The 15,907-nt window shown below is 44.4% G+C and overlaps 1 protein-coding gene across 2 annotated transcripts in view; it reads left to right on the forward strand.

Moving 5' to 3' along the window:
- The window catches only part of MTMR4 (myotubularin related protein 4), a 1,314,188-nt gene that overhangs the window by 383,682 nt on the left and 914,599 nt on the right, over positions 1-15,907 (forward strand). For both annotated transcript variants that reach the window (XM_069614837.1, XM_069614836.1), the window contains one exon: positions 11,457-11,570. In XM_069614837.1, the coding sequence (XP_069470938.1) occupies positions 11,457-11,570 (114 nt within the window). The remainder of the gene's footprint in view (positions 1-11,456; positions 11,571-15,907) is intronic.

Raw genomic sequence — 15,907 nt, forward strand, 5'->3', positions numbered from 1 at the left:
CTCGTGCACTACTGTATCGTACAATCGATTAAACTATTCTAACCCCACATTCAGGGCTGCCAACAAGGTCATACTTAGTTCGGGGACTACTGATTCACTTGACACTGTGCCTTGGAATGGAAGAGCTGAACATTAGGCCATTGCCGGCTCTCCACTAAGTGTCTTGATGCCTGGGTTTGAGGTATCTGATGCGGAGTCTGCTTCCTCTGAACTCATACTATTACAGTCCTGGCGACATGCATAGTCTTACGGGTACTCCTTCCAGTGCCTGGATTTCATGGTCTAGGCTAATGCACTCATCCATTATTGATCTATTTGCATGGTGTTCTACCTCAATCGGCACCGGCCCTGACATGTCGTAGTCTGGTGTGCAGACCAAAGTTCTGCAGTCAAGTGGCGTTCCCTCCTTATCAGAACAAGGCTGAAGGACATGGCTATACAGTTTCTTTTGTTTGAGGGGGTGGGGGGGGGAGGAAGTGATTTTCATTTGATCAGTGCTACTCCGTGAACTCCCTGATCCTACCCGCATTCTGTCCAGGTCGTTGTCCATGGGCCGTAGACTCAGAACTACTTAGATTTTATTGGTTCTTTCTCCCTTTCATGATGCTGAGTCGAACAATCCGTTGCGTTCCCACCTTGGCAACACACTAGAAATAGACTGCTATAACCAAGCTTGTACGGCTCTAAATAGTTGGTAAGAGCTACGGGCGTGGCTCAAAGGGATTCCCCCACAGTCACCACTCACAAAGGATGTACTGGTGAGGCAGCCTTTCTCATGCACCTTCCCCAACTCTGTGTTCAGCCATTAAAGCTTGTGGGCATGCAGCGTACAATGACAATCCGAAAGTTCTGCGTCAAGCTTCGGAATTGGTCCCGCTCTGCACCTCGTTCACTGGCTGCCATGGTTGAACAGGCACAAAGCAACACACTCGCTGCACTCCGCCACGCTCTGCTTGCGCAGCTAGATTATATGCAGTCAAATGCCACCTCCTCGCTCCGATAGACACTGCAAACAGTCTGGAGGAGTGTCACCACGGCAACACTTGCTGCACTCTGATATAGACGTTTATTGAACTGAAAATAAGGAAGAACCCTGCCTGTCCTTAGGACTAAGAGGGGTTTCCCCAGCCTCCAACAAAACTATAATGTCGGAATGTCTGTCAAAAGTATAAAGTCCACTGTCCTGTGTCCTAAACCTATTACCGTCCCTTACACTTTAACAGAAAACCTAGAACTAAACTTCACCCTGCGTAGAACAGGATGACGCCTTTCATTTGAATGCTTCCAGCTTTGCAATATTTTAACTTGCCCTGTTTTTTACTATCCTGCCAGGCCTCTTTCAGTCTCTTTTGGGGAGCTCTTTCACCCCCCAATGTTCGCAACTCTTGTCTTTCTTCAGTCCCACTGGAACGAGGAAGATGGATCTGCACTTTCATCCAACCACAGCCTCTGGGGTATCCCTGTACCTTTGCGGCCCCGCCTCTGTGTACCTTTGTACTTGTTCTGCGAGGGTTCCGGTCCTCTACAACACTGGACAGCTTGTACAGCTTCCCCATGGCTCTCGTGTGCTTCATTTAGTGTCCAGCGGTTGTACCACGCTGGTTCCTCTCTGTGCGTCTGGTCTCGCTTGGACAACTCAGGCAGCTTTGCTTCTGCCACCTAACACTGGATCCCACAATCCGGTGAGTTGTGGTGCTTTCCTGCCCTGCCATTCGCTGCCTCTGTTCTAGGCGGTTCGGTCTGCTATGGGACACCTCCACTGCTTTTCGCTAACACAGCGAGAAGCTGCTCTGGGGCAGGACAGACTGGGATTTCACCTAGTATTTTTCCCTTGCAACCAATTCCACAGCCTTGCTGATAGTTCCTCTCACAAGATGGGGTTTCCTGGTTTCTCCAGTGAGGGAGTCTCCAGCTCCCCTTAGTCTTCCACAGACTGTTGGCATTCAAGGGTTCCCCCCTTCTCTGGGAATCAGCTTGGCTCACTGCTCATTCTGCTTCTGTACATCATTCCTGCTCCTTGCTCTTCCAGGGAGGGCTTCTCACCACTTCCTAGTTTCCCTCCTCTATTTCTCTTCTAGAGGGACCAATCGGAAACCAGCAACCACAAGACTGTTCCTTGTGGTTCTCACAGGTGATCATGCTTCCACGCTTCTCCCTCGTCACAGTACTGATCTTTCGGCTCCTTTGAGGGTCAGTGTAGTGCCTCCTGATCACAGTACTGAGAAGTAGATCTTCACTTGGGTAACTATTCTTCCTCGTCCCAGTACTTTTTATGGGAATGCTAAGATGACAGCGACCCATGAGTTCTTAGTTTAACAGAAAGGGGTTCTAGGATCATGTGATGAGCTGGGAGGCCATGTTCTCCCCTGATTGTCCCTAATCCCACAGGGGGGCTTCCCACCCATGTGATCTCCCGCTGAGTACCACCTTCAGTGGGGCTATCGGGTAGCAACCTCACCTCCATGGCCACATGGAAAAGGGCTCTCCCTAGGGAAGAAGGGAGGACATCTGTAGATTCATCACACAATTGTGTTAAAGCTTGGAAACTATTAGCATACATGGCACCGCACAGGATACATGTCGTGTTCTTGCCCTGAGCAGCATTAATCTCAACTTTGGGAAAGACTGCTATTCAATGCAGTGTAGAGAGGAGTCTTGATCACCATTTACAAGTCGCTGCAGTTTGTACTAGTCAAATCGACAACTGACCCCATGCGTAGGTGTGCATTTGTCCTGGGTAAACTCTAGAATGTTGAGCTGCTACTGATAAAACACATATGGTTTCTGTTGATGACCCAGACTCCTACTGCACCATTTTCAATATATGTGAGACATTCCCATAATCTGCGGTGGTGATATGACTACTATTGTAGATCTAGATCTTGACCGCACAGGTACCGCTGTTCGAGAATGATCGAAAGCTGCTCGCAACATAATTGAGGGAATGCGCAAGTTAGACACGTTAGAGCGCACCTTTGCATACTATTCATCTGTGTACGATATGTCATGTAGAATAGACTTGCTGTTGATGTCAACTTCATTACACAAAATACAGAGTATTGCAGTACTACCCGAACCTACTCCGATCATTCAAAATGTCCCTAACTACTAGAGGTTAATTTGCGCACCAGTGGAAATTCATGTCTCGGACGTTATACAACCTATTATTCTACTCAATGCGCCGTGACCACATACAGTTATTCTTTGAGTGGAGCACTGGATCTATAGATTTAATGAGTGTGCTGAAGCAGGCATTCAAGGTTTACATTTGGGGTATTGCTATTACAATATAATTGGTTGTTTTGAAGACCATCAGGAAGGACATAGATGGCTGTGAAGAACTTTGCAAGCTTGAGAAATCATATGCAAATAGCCCCACAAAGGAAACAATGGTTGATCTAAAACTCCCCCGGATAAGTTTAGAGCAAATGCAGATGGGGAACTAAACTGTATGGCTGGGGCGGTCAGGAGATATGGGGAGTGAGACCGACGGGACAAACAATTGTACAGATTAATAAGGGTGGGAACTGGCAACACCAAAATTCTGATACTACATAACGAAGCGGGGGGACCTGTGGCACTGATGGCAGTGATTACTACGTTAACTTGTATGAGGAGCAGGATGGTAAAACCGCTGTGGAGATAAATGTTCCTTAATGAGATACCCTTATCCATTGCGTCAGAAGAAACGAGAGAAGAACTGGACCGACCTTTCACAATGGAGAAAATACTCTGGGCTATAGCTGGGCTGTAGATGACCTGCCTATGGGCAGGTGCCTTGGCCCAGACGGCTTACGCCCGAAATTCTTGCTTATCATTTATTGGCTCTATGGGAAGAGGCCACTATCTCAAAGGCCCTCCCATTGACGTGCACAAAGCTACCATTTATGCTATTGCCTAAACCTGATCACTCGCAGCTAGAATGTGGCCCATACTACCCTCCATAGTTAATGAATACTGATACCAACATTTATGCAACTGTAGTGGCTAATTGTCTGCTGCCATTCATGCAATATATTATTCACTCAGACCAAGCATGGTTTATTCCATACCCCTGTGCCGCCCTCAATATTAGCAGGCTTTACAAGATTATGGCAGAGATTACCCCACAAGGAAGCCGGTACTGTCACTAGATGCACAAAACTTTTTCAACACGGTTTCTTGGAATTGCATGTTCGGAGACTACGTAAGTGTGTATTTGGCCCCAGATTTCTTGAGTACACCAAAATACTAAACACCCTTCGCACTGCCAGTGTGAGGATGAATGGCCAGCTGTCGGAGACTTTGAATCTCAGCAGAGGCACGAGGCAGGGCTGTCCTCTGTCCCTGTTGTTGTTCGGGATAGTCATAGAACCACTAACTAACTTAGACCCAAGCTGTCGGACAAAGGCATCCGCATTGCAGGCTCACTCAAAATCTCTTTATATGCAGATGATATCTTGAGCCTATGATTCGGGATGTATTAAGGTTGAGCTCGTATTCAGGCCTGCGCGTTAACCAAACCAAATCAGAGGTATTCCCACTCACGGAAGCCACGTTACCCGAGCAGAACACCAGACACCAAAATAGTCAAGCGACCAAATAAATTACTTGGGGATCCTAGTAAGCACAATGCTACAGTCACTGTTCGCCAGTAATTATAGACTGTATGATGTGCTGTAATACATAAGTTAAACAGATGAAGAACATACCACTTTGAATAGCCTGAAGATTGTCCTAGTCATTGGTGATACTTCCCAAGATGATGTTTCTTTTCACAGCATTCCTGTTTGGCATGGTAGAGCATTTCTTTCAAAAACATGCATAAAAGCCGGCACACTTTCTGTGGTACTCCGGTGCAGCAAGGAAGAAATGAGCACACCCAACACTGCCATACAAAGCAAGCGGCCTCAAGGCCTCTGACTTAACTCTATTGGCTGGTCGCAGAGGCGCACTTTGCGACATAGTTCAGTGATGAGCAGCTGCTGTAGCATGTCAGAATGGAGAAAATCGCTGCAGTCAAATATGACCTACGCACTCTGATGATCAGCGACGTATACTCACTTTTGCATGTAAAACCCTGCCCATGTCACTCTGCTGGCCTGGCGGAAAATGTATCAAAGAGGGCGTAGCATCACCATATAGTAAACCTGTTCCACTGGGGTGCTCATTGAGCATCCCACCCAATCTGGACGAGTCAATCAAGCGCAGCTGGCAGTGTACTTTCCTTAACACACTACATGTATTGTATCCGAATGCTGACTTATTGGCAATTGACGATTTGGGACCCGAGAATGCAGTCCCCCCCCCCCCCCAGTGACACGGTACCACTATAAATTGACATTTAAATGGCCAACTTTTACTCACGAACCGGCTGATGACCCATCTATCACTTGCATCACAGGGTCACAGGGCTGCCGTCACATAGTTGCAGCATTATACGCACTCATAAAGCTGTCAGCGCCATCTGCACTAAACAGGCTTTGTGAAAGGTGGGCTACTGATATGGAAACATTCATCACTGGTGACTGGCAGAACATGTGCACACTAACAGGAAATGTATCACTTAACTTCTGAATCAAAGTAATACAGTTCAAAGTACTGCACAGATTATTATATAACTGCTAGATTGAAGCGCTTCAATGGTGGAAATGGGGGGGGGGCCTTTGTCCCAGATGTAGTGCGTAAAATGCTGATTACATGCATATGATGTGTAGCTGCCCCAGGCTACAAAGGTTTTGGCTAAAGGGGTTTGAGAAAATATCAGAAATTTTGGAGAAAGTAATAATGTTGGACACTAAAGTATGTCTTGTTGTCCTATATCTGATCACGAAAGAAAGCAGTGGCTAGATGGTTTATTCCCCTACCTCAATACAATGGAGAAAAAAACCCAGACACTCTAACTAGAATACAGGAAAAACTGTGACCAAACCAAAATAATTTATCAAAAACAAATCTGAGCATACAAAAAGGAAACTCTCAAAGCCAAAAGATATACGACGACAATCCCAAAAGCCACCAACACACAGAAAGAACTATTAAACATGGTCAATGAGATGAGTAATCGCCCTGGATGCAATAACACACTGGTACTTGACAAAAACTATGCTATGATCTTGCAGATCACTTTCAAAATAAAATCACTGACATACATGGGATCATACAAAGTCGACCAATCAACCAGGCCGTGCACCATCCCCTACCTAGCTCGGGACCACAGAACAAGCTGCAAAGCTTTGCCCAAATGTCAAGAATAAATTCCTCAAGCTGGTGAAACAAAGCATTCTGCAAACATCCTACCACTTCAAGGATACAACGGGTGATGTGGAAGACCTCCCTATCTACAGGCCGATCTCAAACATTCCCTATCTGTCAAAACTATAGAGACCTGAACAAACACTGGAACATGTAGAAAATCACCAACTATTGGACCAGGCACCAAGTCTGCTTCAAACCCATAAGAGGGACAGAAACAGCACTTCTCTCCATTTGGTATGACCTAAAGACCAACGCAAACTCCCAACACAAGCTGTGCTCTGATGCTACTCGACCTCTCGGCAGCGTTCGGCATAGTCAGCCACAACATCCTTATCAAGAGACTGTAAGAAATGGGAATCACTAACACAGCGCTGCTCTGGATTAAATATTTCTTGTCTGAAAGAACAGAAACTGTATGGATAAAACCATTCAAATCTGCACCGCGGGACACCACCTGTGAAGTACCACAAGGATACTCCCATTTCCCCCCTCCTCTTCAGCATCTACATGACACCACTAGTCCACCTCATCAAAAGACACAGCGTCACTTGCTACAATTACGCAAATGGCACCCACATCATCTACACTGAACAAGAGGAGAACACAACGCTAATAGACTGTCTCAAAGAACTCTATGAATAGATGAACACTAACGGTCTCAAAGTCAACCCGTGCAAGACTGAAATCATGATTATATCCCAAAACCAAGGAAGCAATCGGTACATCCCATGGCCCACAGAACTGGGAACAGCACCCACACCATCCAAAATTGTCAACCTTGGCATCCTAATGGACAACGAGCTAACTCTACAACCACAAGTAAATGCGATAATCAAGGAATGCTTCTTCCACCTACACCAAATAAAAAATATTCTACGATTCCTCTCCTTCACGCACAAACACTGGCCATCCTCTCCCTCATGTCTGGGGTAGACTACGCCAACAGCCTATACATCGGAATGGCAGATTTACTGACGAAACTAACGTACAGTACGCAGATGCCAGACTTCTCCTCAAACTCGTACGAAGGGAACAAATCACTCTAGTGCTAAAGATTCTAGATTGGTTGCCAGTCAAAAACTGAATTACCTTCAAAACCATGTGATATTATATATTTTATTTATAGCGCGGCTATACACAAGTGTTTCAAGGCGGGGGGGTTCACGGGGTACAAGAACAATCCTACTAGTCCCAGTGACATTGAGATCACGCAAGTGAAGAGGAGAGGAAATGGGGGAAGTGCCAGGGGAAGGGGAAGAGGAGCAAGTGCAAGACATGAGATCAAAAATTGAAAACAAGAAGTGCGGTCAGCAGGTGACAGTTCAGGGTTAAGGCAGAAAAAAGTGTTCGATAAGTGCAAGTGGGGTTGTAGGAAGATACTCCAGAAGAGAAAGCTGGAGATAATTTGGTCCCAGGCCCCAGAAGGCCTTGTGGACAATGCAGTGTCTTGAACTTGATCCTTTCAGTATGTGCATAACACACAGACCAATCCACGGCCTACAAGCCAAATTCATACAAAAGAAAATCGTCATTTACTAGCCGACCACAACACTCCGATCTTGGAAATTCCCTCACCATAGAAAACCGAACCATGAAGGACCATCTAAAATTCAGAAAACTTCTAAAAACCTGGCTCTTCAACTCAGAATGCAACGAAAACTAATTGGCAACACCGACGCCCCATGGAATGAACACACAACTGGAAAGACTGGGGATTAGGCCGGACCACAGCAAAGTGCAGGTAAGTAGAGGCGTCTGAATGTTCCATTTCCCATAGAGGGCCCTACCGGAAGCAAAGGAGAGATGGGGCCGACGTAATTGAACCACAGGTAGAGGGCATTAGAATTAAAGGGGAGAGAGAGGCGACCCACACTCTGAAAAGATGGACCATGGATCACCGGGAGCTCAAGGGCACAGGGAATAGGTGCCCCGCACTGGAGGGGCCCGCGGAGGCGATAGTTGCTGTACACACCGGGATGTGCCAGGAGGTAAAGTTATGTGGACATCAATTATTCTGAACGGGGGGTGGCAAGGGTACCACCACTAAATAGCCCTGTTAACGACCCACACCTCTGCACAGAAAATAGGAGTGTGAATTGTAGTACACCACAATGTACAGCGTTGGTAAGGTTATGTGCAGCAGGCAGCAAAAACTGAGGGGGTACGATAAGTTATCGCCACAAACCAACCCTGCTAATAAAAACCTCAGTCTTCTATGCGGACACAGAATACCCACCATCCCCTGGCCTCCACCATCCTTATACAAGGATCTCCAATCACTTTGCTTCTGGTAAGGACAGCCCAGAATTTGCCAGTGATATTAAGCGATTTGTGCCATATCTCATGAACTCACCTAACCCCCTCTCTCCCCTCCCTCAACCCTCCTTTTTCTCCTCCTTGGTACATTGTATGAATAACTCTGTTACAAACCAATGTGATGCCATATTTGACTCAATTGTGTACCATCAATGCACAATTATACTGCCCCGGCCCTTCCCACCCCATCATGCACTATGTATATATTTACCATGTGTTCATGATACAACCTTGTGCCGCTAGTCACTCATCTTGTCACAAATGCACCTACACAACACTGCACATGCACAGTCTTGACAAAGACTTTGTCGATACATGTGTTGGCTCTTCTTACATACACTTAGCATTGCACTTGCTAGGACAATGATCACAGCAAACAGTAATAAAAAATCAAAGTGTGAACCACATACAACAAGGTGTGCTGACGTTCACCAACCATTAACCCTAACCAGGATGTTAACATAATCCAGCACCATTAAAAAGATTTGCCAACCCATTAGTATACTCTACCATTGGGAACTTGAGCTTTTTTCCAAGCAAACCATGTGCCAGACTGCAGGAATCAACTAATCACTTCATCAGATAAAGCGATGGCGCAGGAGTTGCCGTTCCTCCAAGCTCTTGACAATTCCTACTACAGAAACTACTCACCAAAACCACTGGAGGAAATTGCATATGTGCCAACTGTAACTGTCATACACCCACGAAACCATGCTGCCTCTGTATGCTAAATCTAACCAAGTGAATAAATTGAGTTTGAAAAAAAAGTAAACAATCTGAGGACTTTGATGCAGAAGGGATTATGGGTGTATGTATTTGTAGAGTAGAGCTTGTATGACGGGAACAGCCATGTCCACTCCATTTTCTGTTTGAGGGAAACCACTTTTTATACTCTGGGCCAACCACTAGATGGAAGCCTGTGCAAATGATGTGAATCTAAGCAGGTATAAGTCGCAGAAAGGAGATTACTAATTAAGTATTGCTCGATGTGATATAGCTATGAATGTGTGTATTAGTGCATTGCATTCTTGAGTTTTACCTACACGTGTTAAGGCCTAATACATGGGGGGGGTGCTCTCTTGACAGCCTGTGGCTGTGCTAATCCCTATGGCGATTCCCACCACGTCCTACTCCTCCCTGCCTAATGCTCCTCCTCGTGGGAACTCTTTAAACTCTCTTTAAACAAGCTTCACCATCAAACATGCACTCAAAGTGCCTGCCAGTGTCTTTTCAAAGCAGTCTTCTGTGAGTTAATGACTTAATTGGAGCTTTAAAGCTGCAAATGGTATAATAAAAATGTCTTAACCAGGTCTGCCTTAAGCCACTAGATATATAAGCACTATGCATGTACTTCAATGAAATCTTATTAAAAAAAGCATTGGCTAAGCAAACAGATTTGGCTTGTATATATGTAGTAGGCATATGCCAGGCACTGCTATTAGATGCCCAGATACTTGCGCCATTTTGCACATGCCACCACCAATGGCCAGTTAATACCATCACGGAAGTGCTTAGCAATTGCATTTCTTAAGCCTACACAAAAGCCTAAACTGTTGCCATTGCCAATGTATGTTTCTCTTGCCTTCACAGTTTGAAAACCTCTTGCATCATTGATGTGATTTTTAGAGATTAAAGTTGTCTAAAATAAACAAATGTAGTAAGCAAATTAGTGTTATTTAACTATTCTCAGATTTTTTTTTTTATCTGAGATACCACAATGGCAAATCTAGTCACTGTTCATGAATTTAATGAAGATTTCTATGACCGTGATCTAGTATTGCAAGCAAATGACACACTTCCAACGCACTCCCTTCCAACTGGGCAAGAAAAAATTACCCAAACTATCCTTTACACCGTCCCCAGCCAACACCTTGGAGCACAAGGTTTGCTACAATTCTGTCAGAAAAAACATTTAGAAATCGGAAACATGTAGAAAAGGGAGGAAAAGCTGATGCATTCACAACTCATTTTGCTGGCATCAGCCACAAAGGTTTTTTTATCCTGCGCGCTTTGCAGTAAAAAACTAACTGGTGTGAAGGACGTGGGGCAAGGGCTGTGAGAACTGCGATCTCCATGAAGGTATTTATTGCTGTCTCAATGCCTTGGATTTGTACGAATTTTGGATGCCTTTTGGGTTCTGTTAGAACCACATATAGCGCACATGTGTCTGCTTGTAACTGCAAAGGCACAGAGTCGCATTTCATGTGCATTGCCAAGAAATTATTTCAGCTGACCATAAACTTCTTTGCGTCTCTTTTTGTCTAAGATACATGTTGACCAGCCCCAGTATTTTACATGTGGTGCAAGACAAATACTTGAAATTGCATTTGGTGCAAGCAACAATCTTAACTTTTTCATACTCCTTATAACCAGTTATGTCAGCAAAATGTGGGCTTGTGTGTGTGTGTGTGTGTGTGTGTGTGTGTGTGTGTGTGTGTGTGTGTGTGTGTGTGTGTAAAATCAATGCTCTGAACATTTGTTTCTTAATTTTGGGTGTGGGCTCTCATATGGCATTCATGCTATGCTCTGTCATTTGAACAAATAGTATGTTTGTGGATCGCTAATAACCCTGTACGTAACCCTGTATGTTGGATGTAGTTTGTCTGCCCTGTGCTTATCATGCAAGTGATCCATTCCGTTGCCCTTTGCCTTCCTTTTCTCTTAGACAGCATTTGGTCCTAGTTCCCACCGATTCCATGCAATCTATCGTCTGTGCTTTTTCCTGATTATGGATGTGGTTTTTGATTTAGGTAGAACTTGTTTGTGATCCTTGTTTGATGTATTTCAATATACTGTGATGTATGTTTTATATTGATATCTGCCTGTACTGAGTCACATTATTTTTGGAATTATCTATGCTTCGTCTTCCTGTAATATGTCTTGGTGATTGATATTGTTGTCAGGTTATGCACAAGTTATCCTCAAAAGCTCCTGGTTCCCGTGTGGATAACGGACAAAGAGCTGGAGAATGTTGCTTCATTCAGATCATGGAAGAGAATCCCTGTTGTTGTATACAGGTAGGTTGATGGAGCTTTTATGATGACTTTTATTTGAAATATACACCTCAGTTTTACATTGGACTCGGACAATTCAAGACTTGCACACACGTATGGTAGTTATGCTGCTATGTCAACTTCATTTCTTCCATACCAGTGCTGGACGCATTGGCTAGAGATGGATGAAGCAATGAGACGTGAAACTCAAAACAAATGATTAATCTTGAGGAACGAGAATCCCACCGCTTTAAATACTACTGTATTCCTTCCACTCCATCATCCCGAAGGGAGTTGCAAGGGTTCCACGTGTTAATATCGCAATACAAAAATATTGCTATATTTTTGCGGCATTATTGAGGCATGGACCCTGTGGGGGACAGCCCCGCAACCCCTGTACAATTTTTAAATGTTCGGGGGACACACCGACTCCCACAAATTATGACGCACAAAAATATTGCCTATGGCGAGACAATAAACGATACGTATGCTCATATTTTTGGTGGGGATGATGTGTAGGGATACCATTGGAAGCAGATAGTTTCTGATGGGTCAGCAAAGATGGATGAGCAAATTCCAGCCAGACCCTTTTTTTAAAAAAAAAATTCTATTAATTATATTCTCCACAAATAGTATGAAAACTATCCGCATCGGCCACAGTCAACTCCAGCAACTCCCCCTTCTCCCCGGGTTGAGTTCTACTACAAGATCACCACATATGCCAAAATTATTTTATTTCCCTACAGCCCCTCACACATTTGGAACTCGTGGATGGCAACATCTAAGAAAGTCAGTGGTTTATCTTGCCACCAATGTAGTAGTTTCACATGCTTTCAAACTCTCCTACATGGGGCTGACACAGTTTATATTCGAGACGGACACCCCCAAATCTTCCTTCCATCGCTCATGCACCAGACCCCTAAATTTGGCTAGGATAAACATGGGTTATAAGGCCCATCGATCCCTGTGGGTGTTGAACAATTTCTCAAAGGATGTTAAATCTCTCTGCTGTTCCCTCCTATTTCACAGCCATAAAGACACCTTTTAACTGGAGGTATGAGAAAACGAATCACTACCAGCCAGGTTCTTAATGAAGGAATATTGTCTGGTTGAATGGATTTCAGCAAAAAAGAGTTTACTAACATGTCTCCCAAATGTTTCCCTTTTGTATAATCCGTCTATAGATTTTCTATTCTTGGGGAAACTTTGAATACATGAAGCGCATTCAGATAGATGAGAATGATGGGCTTAACAACTTCAGGGAAGGGCACAAACAAGTCAGGAAGAGACTGGGGAATTGAAAGCATCAAGAAACCCCCAGCAAACAAAATAATTTGTATTTCCTAAGGGAATAAAGCACTTTAGTTCCCCTTGGTACTGAGTTGTCGGGTAGCCAGGCACACTACTTTGTGTTTTACAGAGACCCTGAAAAGCATGTACATAAAAAATGAAGTCCTTGTTTTTTTACACTTCAGGTAATTCAGTATCCTAGGTCAGTGAAGTTATGCGCCATAGTTTCTTCCTACTTCCATGGCATTTAAGGGAATTAGAACCATGCATGATAAAGGCACACCCCTGTATACTCACACCAGAACAGCCCGCTAGGGAAAAAGGCCCATGACACGCTTGCAAGGATGAGTATTTATTTCTCCAAAATACAAATGCATCAGCAAAGAACTCTTCTGCCGCCGAGCAATCTGAGCTCCGTAGGGACATGCAGCACATTATAAGCACAAATAACTTCACTAATGACATAATCATATACGGTACAAATCTACGATCCTCACTAGATGAGCTGTATACATATAGGGCCTGCTCCATATGGGATGCCAGGCCATTGGTCCATCTTCATAAGTTCATCTTTGTCCACGTGGATGCTGCTGGGCTCATCCGAGGTGAAGTCGACCTGACAAATAATTGGTTATGAACACAATGTTATTTTATCACTGTAACGAGCACCTGGCAGATACAGGGATGGGCTACAGGAGTTTCGGGGGGGCGGGCTGGGGGCTTGAGAGCCAAGGTGTCACTGGCTCACACACTTCACTTGTTTATCAGACAGACCAACTCCCAAGGTCCTCCACCTTAGTTTTGGGCTATAACTTTGATGCTAGCCTGCACCGCGCTGCACAAATCACGTGACCCATTTCTGAAGGCGCGATACCCTTGCCTTCTGAACTTAGTGATCGATCGAGTGGTGTAAATGTTTTATGGCTGGTGGTTTGGACAGTGCCATGGCATGCGGGGGTCATGGGATGAAAGCATGGCATAGCTGCATTTCTTGTGTGAGGATCATTGGGGGGGAAGGAGGGCTTTGCTATCTTTCCTGTGGTATTGTACTGCCAAGAGGTGCTCTGCTCCCTTCTCATGACCTTGCAGGGTGCATTCTTTCCCGGATGCAAGCGCCCGTAACTTTCTTAGAACAGTGGATTTTGTGGACTTTGAGAGACCTGTCTGTGGTGGGAGTGATGTTAGCACTTATGCATGGGAATCTAATACTAACACACAAAATAATGTTCGCAGCACCTTTGCCGACTTCTAAATGGCTGCCGCTTGCCAAGATATGAGATATGATATGGGATTTATAACGCGCCTATACACAAATGTTTCAAGGCATGAGCAGGCAAGGGAGGGGAAACAGAGGGAAGACTGAGACAGCGATCCTACTAGGCCAAGTGACATTAAGATCTCACAAGTGCAGGCTTTTGCACCTTTATCTACCATATAGCTTCTAATGCATGCCTGAAGGTGGTTGTGCACCCTCTATTATGAGCATCACCCCTGCCCCCCGCCTCTCCACTACTTCCCTGGATGTGCTCTCTAAGCATTTATTTCTCATTTGTTATCGCCTAGGAGGGTAGGAAGACCCTCTGTCCTTCCCAACAATGGGCTCCACAAAAAGCCCAAGGGACCTAATGATCACAAGCCCCTAAATCACCCCACACTTGTTTACTCCTACATTATGCAGCGAAACCATTGACTCTCAAAAATTAGCTCCGCCACTCTCAGAAATATGTGGTTCAGTACTTCCACCAATGCGTCTTTTATATTTTTATACGATTGTTGAAGGGGTCATTCTGTTCGCCTAGAAATGTTTGTTTAAAAAGGCAAACTTGAGGATGATGAATGAGACTGTTTCATGAAGTAGTACTATTGTATGCATGAGACAATTGACATCGTTGGACCTTACTAGAGAAGCTGTATTGCACTGAAAAAACAAAGGATCGAGCAGGGGAATATTTTCGGTCATCTTCCCAAAAAACAATATTACTTCTCAATTGCAGTCACATTTTCAATGTTAAGCCTAGAGAAACCTGTTCTAGAACTCTCGTGACCGTTTTGTTCAGATTGCTTTAATTTTATGCCCAGGTTGAGAATACTTGGATTCATTACCTTCCGTTCAAGCTAGTCTACACCTTTCAATATTTGGAACCATTCAACATATGTCTTTGGGATTGCAACCTTTGCAGCCCCCTTTCCCTGCCAGCATGACAAATATGTATTGTCTGTTTCTTGGGGTATTTCTCATTAGTATTTGTTTGTACCATTTGCAACCTTTGCAGGTAGTAACAAGTGCATTGTCAAATCCTCTAAAACCGTGTTGAAGTCCACTTGCCTTTATTGTATCTGACATTTCCACCCCAACTCCACACTGCTAATGGGCCATTTGGGCACACTGGTTTGGCCAAGAACCAGTCTCTCCTATTTATTAAGCAATGCTACAGTTCCCTGGCCTTAACTGTGATATGCTGGAATACTGTGTAGTCGCTTAACTGCCCGATACATTGATGAGATAGATACTCAAGATTCTGCAGTGTTTTCATTTGTTCCAACCGAAATGCAAGACCAGAGCTTTTTTCGAAGGTAGTAGAAATGGCAGAGTAGTCAAGTCTTAAGGAGGGATGAGGGCTGGTAGTTGAGTAAAATGAGTCCACACAGTTAACCAACGAAAATACTCAAACTGGTATGCAGAACATATGCACTTCATTATAGATATACAGATTATCAGGTAAAAATAATTGCTATAAGTGAAACATAAGAGTGTATGTAAAAACAGTGAATGTCAGACTACCAACTCCAATAATATGTAAGCCCACTTCCTGGGGGATAGGTACAGTGCGTAGAGCCACAAAAGAGGTGGGAAGAAAAGGGAAACCATAGATCATAAAAAACACAGTAATAAAATACCAGATGCCGACACTGAACACAGTCCCTGTAGCCCTAAACCTCCAGGACATAGTATTAGAAATAATGTGTACTTTGCAATGAATGTATGACATATGATATGGTATTTTATTTATATCACGCTCATACACAAGTGTTTCAGAGCGTGACCAAGCAAAGGGAGGGGAACAAGGGAG

The sequence above is a fragment of the Ambystoma mexicanum genome, chromosome 9 (assembly GCF_040938575.1).
Source record: "Ambystoma mexicanum isolate Mex_15411 chromosome 9, UKY_AmexF1_1, whole genome shotgun sequence".
NCBI lineage: Eukaryota > Metazoa > Chordata > Amphibia > Caudata > Ambystomatidae > Ambystoma > Ambystoma mexicanum.